Genomic DNA, 21,868 nt, shown 5'->3' with positions numbered 1-21,868 from the left:
AGAGGTGTGACCAGCGTCTTATTATGAAACCTCCATACAGAGGTGTGACCAGCGTCTTATTATAAAACCTCCATACAGAGGTGTGACCAGCGTCTTACTATGAAACCTCCATACAGAGGTGTGACCAGCGTCTTACTATGAAACCTCCATACAGAGGTGTGACCAGCGTCTTACTATGAAACCTCCATACAGAGGTGTGACCAGCGTCTTACTATGAAACCTCCATACAGAGGTGTGACCAGCGTCTTATTATGAAACCTCCATACAGAGGTGTGACCAGCGTCTTATTATAAAACCTCCATACAGAGGTGTGACCAGCGTCTTACTATGAAACCTCCATACAGAGGTGTGACCAGTCTTATTATGAATCCTCCATACAGAGGTGTGACCAGCGTAATGGACGGCTGTGACTACAGGTTCGGTTTTCAGCTACCGGTCACACAAGCTAAACTGCCCAGAATGCTGCAGTGACCACGTGCAAAGCTGTGCAAGCCAATCACGTGACAGGACGGGCCGTTGTCCTCTCCGCCTCGCCATCTGCCCGGTCACGTGCTGAGTAAACCCGATCACATGACCCCCGACGTCATCTAACTGCGTCGAAATTGTTATGGCCTGGTGACACGCTGCGGAAGTGTTTGCGTTCCAGGTCTCGGTTCGAAGACTCTTTTGAGTCCGTGGTTATGGCGGGAGAAGTGTCTGGATGTGGAGTGATGAGGGCGGCGGTGATTGTGCTGATATTGCTGGTCCCGACACTGTGTGCTGCGGTGGCAGGTAACGAGGAGTCCGCCCGGTCCTGTACACTCTGCGGAAGGCTGTGCATTGCTGCTCAGGGCAGGGAGTAGGAGACCTCCCGGAAAATGGCTGCCCCCATACGTTTTGGCAGGTGTGCGGGCTCCCTGTGCGCCTGACATGGCCTCAGTCATTAGCTGGCTCCAGCGTCTTCTGCTTTTCTGAGGCTACACGGCCAGTAATCGTCCATTAGATCGGATCCTGCAGAGATCTGGTGGGAAAAAGTTCTGCAGAGAAAACTTTCTCGTCCGTTGTGAAAAAATTGATTTCAGCTGGATCCTTTTTTGTTTTTTTTTTTTTTACTTTAGAGTCTATGGAAATCAGATCCCTTAACTAATTACTATTCATCTTACATTTGAAACTGATCCAGTAAGAAAAATGGATCCTTTACAAATGAAAGGAGAATGGATGGTTAAATAGCGATCAGTTCATGGATCCGTTTTCTATAGACTCTGATGTTAAAGATTGGATCCTGCAAAAATCAATTTTTTTCAAACCGGATAGAGCTGAGCGGACCCGTGGGAGTTCTGGTTCACTGGGTCGAGCCGGACTTTAGTTAAAAGTTGGGTTCGGAACTCAGACGTCCCTGGAGCTTCACTCCGAACCCCATAAACGTCAATGGGAACCTAAACTTCTGTGTTGTAGAATGGTGATCCGTCTCTCCTTTCTCTTCTCCCCCTGTATGGGTTCACGCATTTCTAGAAGCGGACATTTGTTGGTTTTTTGCCAATGTATTGTTTTTGGATCTGTTCTAACGGACGATTACTGGATGTGTGAACTTGGCTTTATTTTTCACTATTTCTATTGCTGGGCGTCAGGTATGGCCCCCAGCACCAGGGCTCTCCTGACTCCTGAGATTTTCTTTTTATATTAATACACCTGAAAAAATAGAATTAAAGACTCATTAAGTAAAGAGGTCCAATGTGAGGAGCACGGTGCGCAAATTGCCGGCTTCCCATTCAGTGGATCCGTCGGTAGCGCTGCACCAGGAGAGATATGTCTGCCCTGAGCGACGACATCTCGGGGAATTCTCTCTGCTCACTGACATGGAGGGCGAGAGGTGTGCGGCTGCTGGGGCCGTAGTTTTACTTTATTTTCACTGTCGCATCACGTTGTGCTGTAAACTGTGTGAGAGCAGTGTGATTGTCATGTTTATCAGTGAAAACCCTACTAAGGCCCCCTATACATGTCAGTGATTCCGATACATATGACGTCCGTTTTCATACGAGGGGCGATCCAAAAGTAATGATAATCAATAATAAACACAATGAATGTATTAAAAAATATATATATTTTTCTACATAGTCTCCTAACAAGTCTATACATTTAGTCCATCTCTTTTCTAAACTTAGAATTCCCTTCGAAAAAAAAATTCTTGATCTTGACCCTCAAAAAAATCCCCAACAGCGGTTATCACGTCGCTATTGTCGTCAAGTTTCTTGCCCCGGAGGTGTTCCTTGAGGCGAGGAAAGAGAAAGAAGTCACTGGGGGCTAGATCTGGCGAATAGGGGGGGTGTTCCACCAGTTCAAAGCCCGCTTCTTAAATGGTTGCCATGGCAACTGCAGCTTTGTGAGTTGGCGCGTTATCTTGGTGAAACAGCACTCCAGCCTGCAGTTTGCCGCGCCTTTTCTCCTTGATATCCTTCCGCAGTCTTATTTGTTCTGCGTAGTAGGAGCCCGTAATAGTGGCTCCCTTCTCCAAATAGTCCACCATAATAATTCCTTCAGCGTCCTAAAAAAGACGCCATAACCTTCCCTGCTGAGCTTGACACTTTGAATTTTTTCGGCGTTGGCTCGTTTCCATGTCATTGATTGTTGTTTCGGGATCAAAGTGGTGGATCCAGGTCTCGTCCATGGTCAAAAAACGTGACAAAAAATCCTCCTTGTCTGCTTGGAACTTTTCGAGATTTGCTATTGAAATGTCAACTCGTTTCTTCTTTTGCTCGTCGGTTAACATTTTTGGCACCCAACGCACGGAGACCTTTCTCATATGCAATTCTTTTGCAAGGATTCTTTGAATACTGCCATATCAGATCCCGGTGAGCTCAGCTACATGCCTGATAGTCACTCTTCGATCTGCCAACACAACTTCTTCAACTTTTTTCACGTTTTCTTCATTGAGGGACGTGGATGGGCGTCCTTCACGATGTTCATCTTCCGTCGATGTTCTTCCCAGCTTAAATTCCTTGGCCCAGCGTGCAACTGTGTAATATGGAGGAGAAGAGCCCCCACTGTTTCCACCAAGTCGCTGTGTATGTCTTTGGTAGTCATTTTTTCAAGCAGAGGTATTTGATGACAGCTCTGAGCTCGTTTTTTTCCATTTTGATGTTCACTCCTCGGCAGTTCATATTCACATGAATGTAGTTCCCGGGAATCGTGGCCTATTTAACTGATTTTTTTTTTTTTTTTTCTTTCCTGGACTAGTGGGTACCTAAGAGAGAAGAAAACATTTAATTTTAATTTCTGTGTGCAATAGAAATAACCGATTATCATTACTTTTGGATTGCCCCTCTTACATACCGCAGACACGGACATACGCAGACCCATAAAATGAATAGGTCTGCACACACATCAGTGTTTTCACAAGGACTATGTGTCTGTATGGAGCACACGCGTGTCTGTCGGTTCCGCACGGAGACATGTTTGTTTCTCTCCGGCAGCACTGATGTCACACGAACCACACACTGATGTGATCTCCGTGACATCAGTGTGACACGTACTTCAGAAAACACGGGTCTTTGAAATAAAATGATTTTCTATACTCGCCTATCTTCGGCGCTGCTGTCACTTGCTTCTGACCCCGCTCATTGCATATTCACTGCACTCAGCACGGACCCGGAAGCCAGAGTGACAGCAGCCCCGGGGACAGGTAAGTATAGACGTTCCTGCTGTCCGTCTGCTATCTGGATGTCACACAGCACAGGGACAGCACACGTGCTAAAATCACCAACATGGATGTGCCGTACGCACTTTCAACACTGCCCTGCAAAAGCACGATGGCGGTATACCTCCATTGGAAAGTAGTTAGATATTGATCCAAAGCAATCAGAATCCAACTAAATCAAGCAAATGCATTTACAATTCAAGTTTTCTTTTTGATGACTTTTTTTTTTTCTTTTTCTAAAAGTTGATTTTTGTTAACAGGTACTCTGTTAGAAAACTTGTTCCCTTTCAGATAATGCAATTTATTAAAAAAAATAAATCCTGATTAAGGGATTGTGTGCATGCTGCAGAAAATTTCTTTTTCGCTCCTAATTGGGAGACCCAGACAGTGGGTGTATAGCTACTGCCCTCTGGAGGCCGCACAAAGAACTACACTTAAAAGTGTAAGGCCCCTCCCCTTCTGGCTATACACCCTCCCGTAGGAGTACAGATTCCTCAGTTTTAGCTTTGTGCGCAAGGAGGTCAGACACGCACGCATAGCTCCATTGTTTTTAGTCAGCAGCAGCTGCTGACTATGTCGGATGGAAGAAAAGAGGGCCCATACAGGGCTCCCAGCATGCTCCCTTCTCACCCCACTGTATGTCGGAGGTGTTTGTAAGGTTGAGGTACCCATTGCGGGTACGGCGGCAGGAGCCCACATGCTGATTCCTTCCCCATCCCTTTTTACAGGGCTCTGGGTGAAGTGGGATTTACTGGTCTCCAGGCACTGAGACCGTGCTCCATCTACAGCCCCTGGAGAAGATGCTGGATGGAGCGGAGTACATCAGGGACATGGCCCTGCTTCCTCAAGGTACTCTGTGTCCCCGTGCTTTTGGCGCTCACACCGCAGCATGCTGGGTGTTGTAGTGCGCCGGGGGACATCAGCGCTACGGCGCTTGTGCCATGGCCTCATTCAGCTTCGCTGAAGCAGGCACACTTATAGGAATCGGTCGCGCCGGCCGCTGGGACTGCGGCGCGGCTGGCACTTGTGGTGCGCCGGGGACTTCAGCGCGGCCCGCGCTTTTACGGCGGCCGCGCTGATAACTCGAGTCCCCGGCTTTTGCGGCCTGCTTCCGTTCGTTCCCGCCCCCGGACCTGCCAGTCAGGAGAGGGGCGGGACGCTGGCCACGTCTAGGAATCGGTCACGCCGGCCGCTGGGACTGCGGCGCGGCTGGCACTTTTGGTGCGCCGGGGACTCCAGCGCGGCCCGCGCTTTTACGGCGGCCGCGCTGATAACTCGAGTCCCCGGCTTTTGCGGCCTGCTTCCGTTCGTTCCCGCCCCCAGACCTGCCAGTCAGGAGAGGGGCGGGACGCTGGCCACGTCTAGGAATCGGTCGCACCGGCCGCTGGGACTGCGGCGCGGCTGGCACTTGTGGTGCGCCGGGGACTTCAGCGCGGCCCGCGCTTTTACGGCGGCCGCGCTGATAACTCGAGTCCCCGGCTTTTGCGGCCTGCTTCCGTTCGTTCCCGCCCCCAGACCTGCCAGTCAGGAGAGGGGCGGGACGCTGGTCAGTGCATCAGCGCCGAGGGCTGGAGTCGTTTTTACATACTCCAGCCCTCACAATCGGCACAGAGGGGACACTGTTTCCCGCACTTTTGTTTGGGAACTCCCACGGACCGCCCCTCTCCACAGACGCCGGCAGCCATTCCTGCTGACACGCTGAGCTGCAGAGGGGAGCCGGGGAGACCCAGACAAGGAATTCTGCAGCCTCTTACCCGCTGTTCAGCGGGCGGTAAGCAGCCCTCAGGGCTCACCCCCTCTTGTGCCAGTAGTATTCTTAGTATTTTGTTTCTACAAATACTTTGTATTGCATAGCGCTGGTCGCCCTTTGGCTATAGACTCTCTCACATTGCAGAGAGCCAGCAGCATGTCGTCCGTAAAACGCAAGGGTGCCAAGGCACAGACATTATATGCTTCCTGCACCGCATGTGGGACTTTTCTACCGGCAGGCTCCACGGACCCCCATTGTGTGCAGTGCTCGGCCCCTGCGGCGCTTGCACAGTCGGGACCTCTGCTGGACGTGACCCAGGGTGTACCACCTGTGAATGCTGTCCAGGTGACAGGAACTGAGTTTGCAGCTTTTGCTGACAGAATGTCTCTCACTATGTCACAAATTCTTGACACATTGCGAGCTAGGCCTGTACTTCAGGCCACGGACACTGTGCAATCATTGCCCCCTGGTCCCCCTCAGCTCCAAGCTCCGGGACGGGCATATACACCTCAGGGTGAAGACTCTGACTCGGACGATGGCCCCGGGCAGCCTAAGCGGGCTCGCTATGATGGGCCTTCACATTCATCTCAATGGTCAGGATCCCAGCGAGATGAATCTATGGGTGATGAGGCGGACGTAACTGATCAGGATTCTGATCCTGGGACCGCTCTCAATCTAGATACACCAGATGGTGACGCCGTAGTTAATGATCTTATATTTAACATCAATAAGATGTTAAATATTTCCCCACCAGCTCCTCTTGTGGAGGAGTCAGCTTCGCAGCACGAGAGAATCCATTTCAGATACCCTAAGCGTACTTTAAGCACTTTTCTGGACCACGCTGACTTTAGAGACGCAATCCAGAAACCCCACGCTTATCCTGAAAGGCGTTTTCCTAAACGGCTTAAAGATACACGCTATCCTTTTCCCCCTGAGGTGGTCAAGGGTTGGACCCAGTGTCCAAAAGTGGATCCTCCAATTTCCAGGCTTGCAGCTAGATCCTTGGTTGCAGTTGAAGATGGAGCGGCACTTAAAGATGCCACTGACAGGCAGATGGAGCTCTGGCTGAAATCCATCTATGAAGCGATTGGAGCGTCATTAGCGCCTTCTTTTGCAGCCGTATGGGCACTCCAAGCTATCTCAGCCGGGCTTGCGCGAGTTGACTCCGTCACACGTGCATTTGCCCCGCAGGTAGCACCATTGACCTAGCAAATGGCGGCATTCGCGTCGTACGCGATTAATGCTGTTCTTGACGCTACAAGCAGCACGGCAGTGGCGTCAGCCAACTCCGTTGTTTTGCGTAGGGCCCTGTGGTTGAGACATTGGAAAGCAGATTCTCATTCCAAGAAGTGCTTAACCAATTTGCCTTTTTCTCGTGACCGATTGTTTGGAGAGCGTTTGGATGAAATCATCAAACACTCCAAGGGTAAGGACTCATCCTTACCGCAACACAGACAAAACAGACCCCAACAGAGGAAGGGTCAGTCTGGTTATCGGTCCTTTCGAGGACCGGGCAGGTCCCAATTCGCCTCGTCAAAAAAGACTCAAAAAGACCAGAGACGCTCAGATTCTTGGAGGTCTCAGTCACGCCCAAAAAGGACAGCCGGAGGAACCGTTGCCAAGACGGCGTCCTCCTGACTTGCGGTCTCCGATTCCCACACCCGCGGTCGGTGGGAGGCTTCCCACTTTGGCGACATCTGGCTGTCACACGTCAAAGACCGTTGGGTGAGGGATATTCTGTCTCACGGGTACAGGATAGAGTTCAGTTCTCGTCCGCCAACTCGTTTCTTCAGAACTTCTCCACCACCAGACCGAGCCGATGCTCTGTTGCAGGCGGTGGCCGCTCTAAAGGCGGAAGGAGTGGTGACCTCCGTCCCTCTTCAGGAACAAGGTCACGGTTTTTACTCCAATCTGTTTGTGGTCCCAAAAAAGGACGGATCGTATCGGCCCGTCCTGGATCTAAAGTTGCTCAACAGACACGTAAAAGTCAGAAGGTTCCGGATGGAATCCCTACGCTCCGTCATAGCCTCAATGTCTCAAGGAGATTTTCTAGCATCAATAGATATCAAAGATGCGTATCTCCACGTGCCGATCGCACCAGAGCATCAGCGTTTCCTACGCTTCGTCATACACGACGAACACCTGCAGTTCGTAGCGTTACCTTTCGGTCTGGCAACAGCCCCCCGGGTCTTCACCAAAGTCATGGCAGCAGTAGTAGCTGTTCTGCACTCGCAGGGTCACTCGGTCATCCCGTATCTAGACGACCTGCTTATAAAGGCACCCTCTCAAGAGGCATGCCAACACAGTCTGAAGGTGGCACTAGACACTCTCCAGAGTTTCGGGTGGATTATCAACTTTCCAAAGTCTCATCTAACCCCGACCCAATCTCTGACTTATCTTGGCATGGAGTTTCATACTCTCTCAGCGATAGTGAAGCTTCCACTGGACAAGCAGTGCTCGCTACGGACTGGAGTGCAATCTCTCCTTCAGAGCCAGTCGCACTCACTGAGGCGCCTCATGCATTTCCTAGGAAAGATGGTAGCAGCAATGGAGGCAGTCCCGTTCGCGCAGTTTCATCTGCGCCCTCTACAATGGGAGAGCCTATTAGGGTGGGGAGCGGTGTATCTCCACCACAGGGCTCAGGGGATGTGGACTCTGGAAGAGTCCACCCTGCAGATCAATGTTCTGGAAATCAGAGCAATCTATCTTGCCCTGCGAGCCTTCCAACAATGGCTGGAAGGCAAGCAGATTCGGATTCAGTCGGACAATTCCACGGCGGTGGCGTACATCAACCACCAAGGGGGAACACGCAGTCGCCAAGCTTTTCAAGAAGTCCAACGGATTTTGACGTGGGTGGAAAGCAGAGCGTCCACCATATCCGCAGTTCACATCCCAGGCGTGGAAAACTGGGAAGCAGACTTTCTCAGTCGCCAGGGCATGGACGCAGGAGAATGGTCCCTTCACCCGGACGTGTTTCAGCAGATCTGTTGCCGCTGGGGGACGCCGGACGTCGATCTGATGGCGTCACGGCACAACAACAAGGTCCCAGTTTTCATGGCACGGTCTCACGATCACCGAGCACTGGCGGCAGACGCCTTGGTTCAGGATTGGTCGCAATTCCGACTCCCCTATGTGTTCCCACCTCTAGCATTGTTACCCAGAGTTCTCCGGAAAATCAGGTCCGACTGCCATCGAGCCATACTCGTCACTCCAGATTGGCCAAGAAGGTCGTGGTACCCGGATCTGTGGCATCTCACGGTAGGCCAACCGTGGACACTACCAGACCGTCCAGATTTGCTGTCTCAAGGGCCGTTTTTCCATCTGAATTCTGCGGCCCTGAACCTGACTGTGTGGCCATTGAGTCCTGGATCCTAGTGGCCTCAGGTTTATCTCATGAGGTTGTTGCCACAATGAGACAGGCTAGAAAACCATCCTCAGCTAAGATCTATCAGAACAAGGTTCTCATTGCTCTCCAGAAGCCGCCTTTCGAGCCTTTGAAAGAGGTTCCCCTTTCTCGGCTTTCACAAAAGGTAGTTTTTCTTGTGGCGGTCACGTCTCTTCGAAGAGTGTCCGAGCTAGCGGCGTTATCTTGCAAATCTCCCTTCCTGGTGTTTCACCGAGACAAGGTAGTACTGCGTCCAATTCCAGAGTTTTCTCCCAAGGTGGTTTCTTCCTTTCATCTCAATCAGGATATCACTTTGCCATCTTTGTGTCCGCATCCAGTTCACCAATTTGAAAAGGGTTTACATCTGTTGGACCTGGTGAGAGCACTCAGGATTTACATTTCTCGCACGGCGCCTCTACGCCGTTCGGATGCACTCTTTGTCCTAGTCGCTGGTCAGCATAAGGGATCGCAAGCTTCCAAATCCACCCTGGCGCGGTGGATCAAGGAACCAATTCTTCACACATACCGTTCTGCTGGGCTTCCGATTCCATCTGGACTGAAGGCCCATTCTACCAGAGCCGTGGGTGCGTCCTGGGCATTGCGGCATCAGGCTACGGCTCAGCAAGTGTGCCAGGCGGCTACCTGGTCGAGTCTGCACACGTTTACCAAACACTATCAAGTGCATACCTACGCTTCGGCAGATGCCAGCCTAGGTAGACAGGTCCTTCAGGCGGCGGTGGCCCACCTGTAGGAAGAGGCTGTCTGACAGCCCGTTCATGTGGTATCTTTTTACCCACCCAGGGACTGCTTTTGGACGTCCCACTGTCTGGGTCTCCCAATTAGGAGCGAAAAAGAAGAAGGGAATTTTGTTTACTTACCGTAAATTCCTTTTCTTCTAGCTCCAATTGGGAGACCCAGCACCCGCCCTATTTGTTCTTAGGGTTTCGTTTTTTCGGGTGCACATGTTGTTCATGTTGTTTCTTAAGTTCTCCGATCGTGTTATCGGATTGAATTTGTTTTTGAAACTGTTATTGGCTTTCCTCCTTCTTGCTTTGGTACTAAAACTGAGGAATCTGTACTCCTACGGGAGGGTGTATAGCCAGAAGGGGAGGGGCCTTACACTTTTAAGTGTAGTTCTTTGTGCGGCCTCCAGAGGGCAGTAGCTATACACCCACTGTCTGGGTCTCCCAATTGGAGCTAGAAGAAAAGGAATTTACGGTAAGTAAACAAAATTCCCTTCTTCTGCACCTGAAAACTACACATTGTGGCTGAAAAACGCAGCAAAAACCGCATACGTTAGTGTATTCAATGGCTGGACGGGCTTAAGAAACAGAACAAAAACACACTAAGGCTATGTTCACACACTGCGTTTTTTACCTGCGTTTTGGGTCCGTTTTTGCTGCAGAAATTTCTTGAGAAATTCTTGTAACCTTTCTGCAGACATTCCCCAGCAAAACCTATGGCAAAAAAAATTAGCTGTGCACACACTGCGTTTTTTTCTTAAGAAAATTCTTTCAGTAGATTTTCTTAAGAAAAAGAATGAGCATGTCACTTCTTTTCTGCAGCTAACTGCGTTTTTTGCCATAGATAATTGGCACAATAACGCAGGGAGCAACCAGCGGTAAAAACGCACCGAAAACGCACCGAAAACGCACCGAAAACGCGGCAAAAACGCAGGTGTGTTTTTGATGCGTTTTTTAACGCAGGTGCACTAATCCTTCACTCTTAAGAAATTTCTTAAGAAAAATCATTTTTCTAGTGTGAACATAGCCTTAGAATTGACATGCTTTTTCTCTTTTCTGCACTCAAAACTGCAAGGAACAAAGAAGCAGCGTGGGCACGGCATTTCTGAATTCTCACAGACTTTGCTGGGAGAAGGAATCGTTTTTTTAAAAAAAAATATTCAAACTGTCTCTGCAGGAAAGGAGACAAACTCTAGCGCCACCTATTGGAAGTAGCGATCCTAAAAGTCACAAGTGGATTTTTAACAAGCCTTTTCATATGACCTAGGATATATGCCAGATCAGAATCCCAATTTGCAGACACGGTGTTTCGGGGTGATTGCCCCTTGTCATTGCAAAGTGTGGGTAACTGATCTGGCTTATGAGAAGCTTGTGGGGATCACGGGGTTCAAATTGTCTCTCCAGGAAAGGAGACAAACTCTAGCGCCACCGTAAGGAGAATAGTCTTCGCTATAAGTCCCCTCACCACTGACAGCCAGACTGGTTTGTCAGGTCTTCGTAAGGAGAATAGTCTCCCCCCCCCCCCCCCCATAAAAAAAAAATAGGCAGGAAAATGCTTTACCTCAAAGTAAGAATCAGCTATAACCCCATGCTGTAAAGTCTATACTTTTTTAGCTGATTCTTTCTGTGAGGTGAAACATTTTTCTGCCTGTTTTTTAAAAAATGCTTTACCTCAAAGAAAGAATTATTTGTGATCCCGATCTGTAATGTCTGTATACTTTCTTTTACTTCCTCCCCTGCCCAGGAGCTGTGGTCTGATAAGATCATGTCCCTGAACAGTCAGACACAGCCATTACACAGTACACAGCAGGGACATATATATAAGATTATCTCCGTACAGGAACATGTTTTTCCTACACATGCAATTGTAGAAATTATTATTTTAATATCTTTTGATTAAAATCAACTTTAAAATTAACTTTATTCATGGGAAAACTCCTCTAATGATTGTTTCCCACATTAGCGCTGAATATCAAAGTGATCTTTAGGAAAAAATGCCTCATACTTGGAGAAACAAGGCACGCGCCTCCTTTACATAATCTCATGACCGGTATGCACAATCATCACATTTTTGAAAGATTAGTGACTTCCCTTGTCTATGTCCAGTTTATGTACTAATAAGAAGAGCAAATGGAAAGAAAGTGCAGAACTGTTATTAAAAGCTTCAAATGTTATTGAGAAATAACGTGATTGATAAAAAAAAAAGTGGACGATGGTAACGCACTGCAAAATGGCCAAGATAGTGAGGTAAAAGCATGAATACGCGTGAATCCACAGCTGATGTCTGAGGTGTACGACCATATGAGTGCCAAGTGGGGAAAGTTATATCGGAGATACATTTGCAACATGGAAGGAACTAAAATGTAATAATACATGTTAGGAATAAAGGGAGCATGAAATGTACCTGGCTATGAAGCAATGTCGTTTTACTGACACGTGTTTCAGCGGGCACCGTTTCTTCTGAGGGATTACAAAAATACATACAGCTGCACTCTAAAATGCTAACAATGAATAAAAAGCTCTGTTATTGCATTACTGCTATAGGAAGATTTGAAAAAAAAATATATACAGTGGTACCTCGCTTAACGAGTAACCCAGTTAACGAGAATTTCGCTTAACGAGCAAAGCTTTCTGTAAATTTGTAACTCTGCTTACGAGAAAGCTTTGCTGTACGAGCAAAATACTCACCGCACACACTTCCGGTTCCATACATCCACCGTGCTCTGACCCGCTCTTGCAGTCCACACAAACACACACAAGCACGCACAAACAAACACGCACACACATAGAGTATTAGGCTCACCTTACCTTCCGTTCCATCGCCGGCCTCATGGTTCTTGTAGTTCGCCGGTACATCGCGACGAAGGAGGAATCCTCGTGGCGAACTACAAGACCCAGGAGGCCGGCAATGGAGCGGAAGTTAAGGTGAGCATAATGTGTTCCTTCCGTTCCATCGCCGGCCTCCAGGGTCTTGTAGTTCGCCGCTCCAGGATGTGTATCGGCAAGCATAGCGACGAGGCAGGAATTTCCCCTTTCCCGCTACTCAAAGGCAGCGCGCTGACCAATCAGAGGCAAGTGGCTCCTGCCTTTGACGTCAGCGCTTTGGCAGTGGAAGTTTTCCCTCGTCGTGATGGTTACCGATACACAGCCCGTACCAGTGAACAGCAAGTCCCAGGAGACCGGCCATGGAACGGAAGGTAAGGTGAGCATTGTGTGTGTGTGTGTGTGTGTGTGTGTGTGTGTGTGTGTGTGTTGGCACAATAGGGGACCAGGATGGGACATTTAACAAGTTGTGGAAGGAATTGTCTGCATTGCAATGGTTTCCTATGGGAAATCTTGCTTTTCTGAACGAGTAACTTGGTTAACAAGTACACTCCCAGAACGGATTGTTCTCGTTAACCAAGGTTCCACTGTATTTAGCTTTTATATTGGCCAATGCATGTGTGCCCGGCTACCATGACAAGGTGATCTCTATACCAGGAACCTAACTTGAAATACTATCTGGGTTAAAGACCTATATGTCTGGGCAGAAAGGATCCCGCTATAAAGGGGGAAGGGCACACCTTGGTTATAGGGCGGTGTGCTCAGTCAGAAAGAAATGCACTGCACTGACCCACATATCCAATAGGTGTGAACAGGTGCCAGCTAAAAACGCAATATCACTACAAAACACATACAGCTGCACTCTAAAATGCTAACATTGAATAAGGGATCTCTGGTATTGCTTTACTGCTGGGGGATTGTGGGCATCAGACTGAACTTATAGCCTTTATATATGGAAAGAAAACAATATGTATGAAATATACCAATACAATTTGAAGCTTTTAATAATTGTTCTATGTGCGCTTTCTTGCTGTACGTTCTTTTATCTATTGCTTTGACCTTTATCTATTTTGTCCAATATGAGGTTACAACAATAATATCAGATTGTATTTAATCACCATTATATTGATATGTACCTCGACTAGTAGCTAAAATAGGATTTCTAATTACTAATAAAGCTATAGTCCTTGTGAAATATAACGAATGGTGAACGTGGTTGATATATCTGACACAGATTGCTTGGCATGGGGTTATATTTTATCCATCTGACACTTTCGGTGACGCGTTTCTCTCACAGCATCATTTAGTATTGAGCGCCCCTCACGACATATTAGTAATAGAGCAGCTTCCCCTCTCAGCATTGTCAGTATATGTAAACCACTATGTCCCTTGCCCCCTGCTCTTATACTCACCTACCGCCGTCTTCATCTGTTTCCAGCGTCGTTCTCCGGTGATTTATGACCTGCTGCCAGCTCCAGTGTTTCATGGAGGTCACATATCAATACAAATCTATAAGAGCCTCGTTCTGGCTCTCATAGAGTTGTACTGACCACTTGTGATATAACTTCTGACTTCCAGCAAGTCAGAGGTTACAGGCACAAGATGGCGCCTTATACCCTGAGCAACACAAAAAGAGGTGACGATACCGGAGGGTGAGTATACAACGCGGGGCAGAGAGATTAGGTTTAAAGCCCCACTCCTGCGCTGAATAAACAAAAGCAAAACGCGGCAATGGTGCTTTAATTTTTCAGATATCATTATAATTGTCATTTATTACTATGTAAATTATTTTTATATCATTTTTTTTATTTTAGAAACACAAGTAAAAGTGATAAAACTGGTGGAAGGGAAGTCTACCACATATAATATATCCCAGAATTTCTGCTACAATAAAGTGTCCGAGCCAAAGTGGTTCGATGTCTGGACTAAAGTGCAGGTAGGAGCTGACGCTGTGCTTTATCTGACCATCTTCATCGCATCCTTCATATTGTGCTAAAAGTATATGTTCTTTGAACCAACCGGTGGCGTTAGCATAATTGTCATTTTTATTTTTTATTTCATAAATGAATAGTACACATGAATATAACTAACTTTGTAATATATCTTATCAGACAAGTTTGCGTCTTTCTCTCCCAGAACTGATCAGTGAAGACTTTCCCATTACTGAGATAGGAGATGGCAGCTGTTAGGCCTTGTGCACATACTGCGTTTTTACCCGCGGTTTTGCTGCAGAAATTTCTGGAGAAATGTTTGTAATCTTTCTGCAGACATTTCCCAGCAAAACCTATGGGGAAAAAAAATAGCTGTGCGCACACTGCGTTTTTTTTTCTCAAGAAAATTCTTTCTGCAGAATTTCTTGAGAAAATTTCTTGAGAAAATGTGCATGCCACTTCTTTTCCGCAGGTACCTGCGGCATACCCCCGGTATTTCACTGTAATGTAATCGCAAAATACCGTGGATATACCGCAGGTAGCAAATGATGTGCGGTATAGCCGCGGTTTACCTGCGGTAATGTTCATCACTGCCTGCGTTTTGCAGGGAAGTGATGTCATTATGACAGGAAGAGAAAGCAGAGCAGAGAGTAAACACACACACATCACACTCCCTGGACGCCGCACGGAATCACTTCCGTGTGACCTCCGTCGGGTGCCCGTGCAGTCTGTGTCCCACTCCAGCCCCACGGCTGCCGGCACTGCTGTGTGTCAGTGTCTGCCCGTACTGCAGTATCAGCAGCTTCTCACACTGCGGTGCAGGCAGCCGTGGGGATGACGAGCCCTGCTGTCAGAAGGTTAGATGAGATCATTACCTGCTGTGACGATCTCCTCTACTGACGTCAGCGCTGCCACTGCCTTCTGTGCCCGCCACGTTCTCACATCACGTCTCGCCGGCGGCCTGAGGCAGTCACTAGCGGTGACGTCACGGGCTTCCGCAATTCTTCGCTGAAAACGCGGCGAGCATAGAAGTCAGTGACAGCGCTGACGTCAGGAGTGCAGGAGATCATCACTGCAGGTAATGATCTCATCTAACCTCCTTATGGCAGCACTCCTCATCCCCTGCCGTGACCTCTGCTGACCTATTGATGTTAGCTCAGGTCACTGCACTACTCTCCCAGCCAATGGGGAACATTTTGTTCTTCATTGACTGGGACAGTGACTATGGTATGGATCATCGTGGGACCCCCTTATTGCATTAATCCGGACCCGAATTTGATTGTTCTTTTCAATAAATAGGTGAAAGAGGGAATGTTTTGGGGAGTGTTTTTTCAAATAAAACTTTTTTTGTCTATATTTTATTTCTTACTGACTGGGTTTGTGATGTCGGGTATTTGATAGACGCTTGACATCACGAACCCCAGGGCCTGATGCCAGGTGACATTACACATCTGGCATCAACCCCATATATTACCCCGTTTGCCACCGCACCAGGGCATTGGGATGAGTTGGGGCGCAGCGCCAGGATTGACACGTCTAATGGTTGCGCCACTTCTGGGGCGGCTGTGGCCTGCTATTTTTAGGCTGGGGAGAGTCCAATAACTGTGGACCTCCCTAGCCTGAGAATACCAGACCACAGCTTTCCGGTTTACCTTGGCTGGTGATCCAATTTGGGGGATACCCCACGTTTTTTATTTTAAATTATTTATTGTAAAATAACCGCTTGGGGTGCCCTCTGTTTTGGATTACCAGCCAAGGTAAAGCTGCCAGCTGTGGTCTGCAGCCGTCTGCTTTACCCTAGTTGGCTACAAAAGATATGGGGGACCTCACGTAGTTTTTTTTTTTTAATTATTTAGTTATTTTTTGGCTAATTACAAGGCTAGGCACCCTTTAGTGCCACATGAAAGTCACTAAAGGGTGCCAGCTTAGAATATGCAGGGAGGTGGGACATATATAGGTCTTTCTCCTCTATCTATTATCTATCTATCCATCTTTCCCTCTATCCATCTATTATCTATATTATTTATTGCAGTTAGGGCATAAAAAACCGCAGGGACCAACCTGTGGCAAAAACGCATGCGTTTTTTTCCCACGGTTTCGGTGAGGTTTTTTTTTACCGCAGGTGCGGTAATCTTTAACTCCCAGAAGTTTCTCAAGAAATTTTCTTGAGAAAAATCACTTTTCTAGTGCGCACATAGCCTTACTGATGAGATTTTATGTAGATCGAAGATTTCAGAGGGAGGATGGGGAGGCGGAGCTCGGCCGCCTCCCTCTTATATCTACATAGAATCTCATCAATAACACCTGCCACCTCCTATCTCAGTAATGGGAGTTGCTTACTTGTCACTTGCTCTTGCGCTCTCATTGGTAATACTAGAGAATCCTGACAACATCTGTTGACACTGTGAGGGTCCAGATGTCTGCAATGACCTAAAGTAACTGCAGATTTTCCTCAGAAGACCCAACAACCGCTGTAAGGCTGCTCTCACACTTGCGCTGTTTTGCATCAGCCACAATCCGTCGCCTTGAGGAATTATGGTATCCTGGAAAATATTTTGCAGGAATCCATTTTTTTTCCCCATAGACTTCTATTTGCGACGGATTGTGACTGATGGCCCTGCGTTGCATCCACCTTGTGACAGATCAGTCGTATACTCACTGACCGTCAGGCGGTAGGAACGCACGCTGTAACGCTTTTTGTGTGCGGCACATCGTTTTTTTTTTTACTGTGAGCATGCGCACAGTAAAAAACCATGATGGACTGTAAATTCAGTTCCAGCAGCTGATCGTTCACAAAAGCCGGCCACCGGTAAAAAAAAAAAAAAAAAAAAAAAAGATTGTTTTTTTTTGTTTTGCAGCATCAGTCACATCAGTTGTGCCACTATCTGCAACACATCCGTTGCATCAGTCACACAATTGATTGTGACGGATGCAAAACAACACAAATGTGAAAGCAGCCTTAGGAAATAGTGGGGTACCGGGTGACACAGCAGGGAGATACTTTGTAACCCTTTTAGAGTCACATGTAATTTTGTCACATTTTTTTTTTCTGCTCCGTTTTCTCACAAAAGCTGAAGTATTTCCTAGTGTCAGCAAAGTGAATGAGAATCATAAAGTCTCATGCACATGTTGCTTATTTTTTTCTCGAAGAGTTTAATCTGCTGCATGTCAATTGTTTCACCATTTTCACTGAGGATTTCACCCATACTAATGATTAGGTAAAATCTGCAACAAAAACGCATGTAAAAAACAAGAGATGTCGACATTTCTCCAGCAAATACTTAAAGGGAACCAATCACCAGGATTTTCCAGGATTTTCGTATATAACCTAAAGCCAGTGCTATACTGGCACTATCAGACTGATTCTATACATACCTGTAGTGGCAGCTCGGATGTTTAGGTTTTGAAATCCAAGAAAGTAAAGTTTGTAAAATGAGCAGCTGCTTGAGTGACGGTTGCACTGGAGCAGAAAATATATTCATAGTTCCCCCCCTCACCCTGTTAGGTTGTAGGTTGTATTGTGATACCTTTCACCAGATTTTACAATGCAAACTACATACATTACCACATCTCATAGACCTGATGGGACTGGTATATGTACTGTAAAAATCCATGTCAGAATCGCTGTACAATACTTCATAAAAGTTTAAACTCAATCCCTGCCCCCCTAGCCTGACTGATCCTCAGAGTCCCTCCTGCTGCTGAGATCTTACACTGCTCAGTACAAGCTGCGGCTGTCCGTCAGGATGGGTGAATGGAGACTGAACACATTTGGACTCGTGGGTTATTTTATTCTATAGCTGCACTAATAAAATGCTCTTGATATCCATATCCTATAGCCAATCTGACATGGATTTTGAAAGTAACTACACAAGTCGAATCAGGTCTGAGAGATCCATTTAACCCCTTAAGGACCACGGGCCGTAAAAATACGTCCTAGCGGTCATAACGTTACTGCCCGCGGTCTTCCGGCAGCAGCATGCTGCGATCGGCACACATCTCAGCTGATTTTCACAGCTGAGATGTGTGCCTGCTAGGCACGAGCAGAATCGTTATCTGCTCGTGCCGTTTAACCCCTTAAATTGCGCTGTCAATATGTGACAGCGCCATTATAAGCGCGATCGCGGTAAACTTTTACTTACCGCCCGATACCGGAAGTCATGTGACGCGATCACGTGACTTCCGGTAGTTGTCATGGTAGCACAGGGTCATGTGATGACTCCTGTACTACACATGAATTGCTTTCACTTTCGCTGTGCCCACGGCACAGTGAAAAAAGAGAGCGTATCTGCTGTTTACAGCTGTGTAGCTGTGATCAGCAGATAGTGCAGAGCGATCGGAATGCTGATCACAAAAGCCCCCTAGGGGGACTAGTAAAATAAAAAAAAGTTTTAAAAAAAAAAAAACTAAAAGTTCAAATCACCCCCCATTCGCCCCATTGAAAATTAAAGGGTTAAAAAAATAAAAAAATATACACACATTTGGTATCGCCGCGTTCAGAAACGCCCGATCTATCAAGATATAAAATAAATTAATCTGATCAGTATACGGCGTAACGACAAAAAAATTCCAAACGCCAAAACGACGTGTTTTTTGTCGCCACAACTTTTGCGCAAAATGCTATAAGAGGCGATCAAAACGTAGCATCTGCGCAAAAATGGTACCGTTAAAAGCGTCAGCTCGAGACGCAAAAAATAAGCAGTCACTGAGCCTCAGATCCTGAAAAATGAGAACGCTACGGGTCACGGAATATGGCATAAAACGTGCGCCACTTTTTTCAGACAAACCTCCGATTTTTTTTTTTAACCCCTTATTTAAAAGTAAACCTATACATGTTTGGTGTCTACGAACTCGCACTGACCTGAGGCATCACACCCACACATCAGTTTTACCATATAGTGAACACAGTGAATAAAATCTCTCAAAAACAATAGTGCTATCGCACTTTTTTTACAATTTTTCTGCATTTCGAATTTTTTTGCCGTTTTCCAGTACACTATATGGTAAAACTCATGGTTTCATTTAAAAGTACAGCTCGTTCCACAAAAAATGAGCCCTCACATGACCATATTGACTGAAAAATAAAAAAGTTACGTCTCTCAGAAAAAGAATGGGGAAAAAAAACGGAAAGCGAAAAATCGGCCGGTCGTGAAGGGGTTAATATTACATGCCGTTTACATTGTGATATCTGTGATATATATATATATATATTTTTTATTTGTTGCTACTGTGAGAAGGTGTAATGTTGTGCTGTGATACGTGTGGTCTGCGATCGCTCTTTCCTGGCAGCGGTGTTCTTAGGAGATCTATATTATTGTATGTCTTTCCTGTAGATTCGGGTGAATAGCAGCAGGATGATCAGAGTGACGCAGGTGGACAGTGAGGAGAGGCTGAAGGAATTGGAAGGCTTTACTGTGTTCGACTTCTTCTCGTTCTTTAAGGAGAAATTAAATGATACCTACATAAATGTGGATCTCCAGAGCAATAAGACCTGCATTAAAGTGCATGTGAATGAAGCAGAAACCCGCTATACTGTCACACTGTCTAAAGGTAGGGTGCACTTGGCCATTTTGTATAAGAGAATTGTCTGTAGCAAACAGTCCTTATATCTTGCAGATTATCCCTGATGATCGCCAATGCTTTACCTGCTTAAAGTTTAACCCCAGAAATCTTTAAGCTTGTTCCATTATAGGCTTAGTGGTTATTGGCCTTCTGCTTGACATTAGCTGGTATCATAGGGTTAAGTGACCATTTCCTCCCCAGTGGCTCTGTGACTAAAGTAAACCCTTCCAATTTTTTTTAAATCAAAAGGTTTTACCTTAAAGGGCTTTTCTTTGTCGCTCCTAATTGGGAGACCCAGACAATTGGGTGTATAGCTACTGCCTCCGGAGGCCACACAAAGTATTACACTAAAAGTGTAAAGCCCCTCCCCTTCAGCCTATACACCCCCCGTACTGCTACGGGCTCATCAGTTTTTATGCTTTGTGCGAAGGAGGTCAGACATCCACGCATAGCTCCACAGCTTAGTCAGCAGCAGCTGCTGACTATGTCGGATGGAAGAAAAGAGGGCCCATAACAGGGCCCCCAGCATGCTCCCTTCTCACCCCACTCTTGTCGGCGGTGTTGTTAAGGTTGAGGTATCCATTGCGGGTACGGAGGCTGGAGCCCACATGCTGCTTTCCTTCCCCATCCCTCAATTAGGGCTCTGGGTGAAGTGGGATCCCATCGGTCTCCAGGCACAGGAGACCGTGCTCCATCCACAGCTCCTGAGGACCCTGCTGGATAGGAGCCGAGTATCGTTCAGGGACATGGCCCTGCTACTTGGAGGTACTCTGTGTCCCCGTGGGGACCGCGCACAGCAACACTCCAGCATTGCTGGGTGTGCTAGTGCACCGGGGACAGCAGCGCTGGCTGCATTTGTGCCACTATACACTTCAGCGTCGCTGAGTGTGTTTGTGTCTTTCTTCCCGCCCCCAGCCCTGCCAGTCAGGGGAAGGGCGGGACGCTGTACAGGACGGCAGCACTGAGGGCTGGAACATGCTTTGCATACTCCACCCCCCTCACTCTGCACAGTGGGGCACCAGTTCCCGCACTTTTCTGTGTCACGCCCATGGCTCCCTCCTCTCCCCAGGACGCTGGCAGCCATTCCTCTCAGCTCTGCTAACGCTGGAGAGGAGAGACAAGCTCAGGGAGACCCAGGCAGGATTTCTGGTGCCCACACAACCGCTTTGCGCAGGCGGTAAGCAGCACCTGTGGTGCTGGCCCCACTAGTGCAGAAGTGTATTTATAGTTTATATGATTATAGTCTATACTTTACACTGTATGGTGCACTGTTGATTTGTGGCTATATACCCTCCTGTATTGCTCAGAGGAGACAACAGCATGTCGTCCACAAATAGCAAGGGTGCCAAAGCACAGACTTACTATGCTGCCTGTGCAGCATGTACAGCTATACTGCCGGCAGGTTCCACTGACCCTCATTGTGTGCAATGCTCGGCCCCTGTGGCACTTTCTCAGCCAGAGCCTCTGCTAAGGGTGGCCCAGGGAGAACCACCTGTTGACACTGTCCAGGTGACAGGGACGGAGTTTGCAGTTTTTACTGAAAGACTTTCTGAGACTATGGCTAAGATATTAGAAGCCTTGCAGTCCAGGCCGGCATCTCAAGCCAGGGGCACTGTGGAATCATTGTCCCCTGGTTCCCCTCAGTGGGAACAGCAATGTCTTCCCGGGGTGTCCCATGGATCCCAGGGTGAGGTCTCTGACACGGACCGCAGCTCCAGACCGACTAAGCGAGCTCGCTGGGAAATCCCCTCGACCTCATCACATTGTTCAGGGTCTCAGAAGATGAAGCGGAGGTAGCTGATCAGGATTCTGATCCTGAGGCCGCTCTCAACCTTGATACTCCTGATGGTGACGCCATAGTGAATGATCTTATCGCATCCATACATCAAATGTTGGATTTTTCTCCCTCGGCTCCTCCAGTGGAGGAGTCAGCCTCTCAGCAGGAGAAATTCCGTTTCAGGTTTCCCAAGCGTACAAGGAGTATGTTTCTGGACCACTCTG

The 21,868-nt window shown here is 47.5% G+C and overlaps 1 protein-coding gene across 1 annotated transcript in view; it reads left to right on the top strand.

The window, feature by feature from the left end:
- The first annotated feature begins 658 nt into the window (after positions 1–658).
- Positions 659–21,868, top strand: part of NEMP1 (nuclear envelope integral membrane protein 1) — a 112,459-nt gene continuing 91,249 nt past the window's right edge. The window contains 3 exon segments of the mRNA XM_075337053.1: positions 659–771; positions 14,189–14,310; positions 19,639–19,855. Coding sequence (XP_075193168.1) covers positions 681–771; positions 14,189–14,310; positions 19,639–19,855 — 430 coding nt within the window. The 5' untranslated portion in view covers positions 659–680.

Source organism: Anomaloglossus baeobatrachus, chromosome 2, assembly GCF_048569485.1.
Source record: "Anomaloglossus baeobatrachus isolate aAnoBae1 chromosome 2, aAnoBae1.hap1, whole genome shotgun sequence".
NCBI lineage: Eukaryota > Metazoa > Chordata > Amphibia > Anura > Aromobatidae > Anomaloglossus > Anomaloglossus baeobatrachus.
The sequence above is the reverse complement of the archived record's forward strand: the minus strand, read 5'-3'. Positions and strand labels throughout refer to the sequence as shown.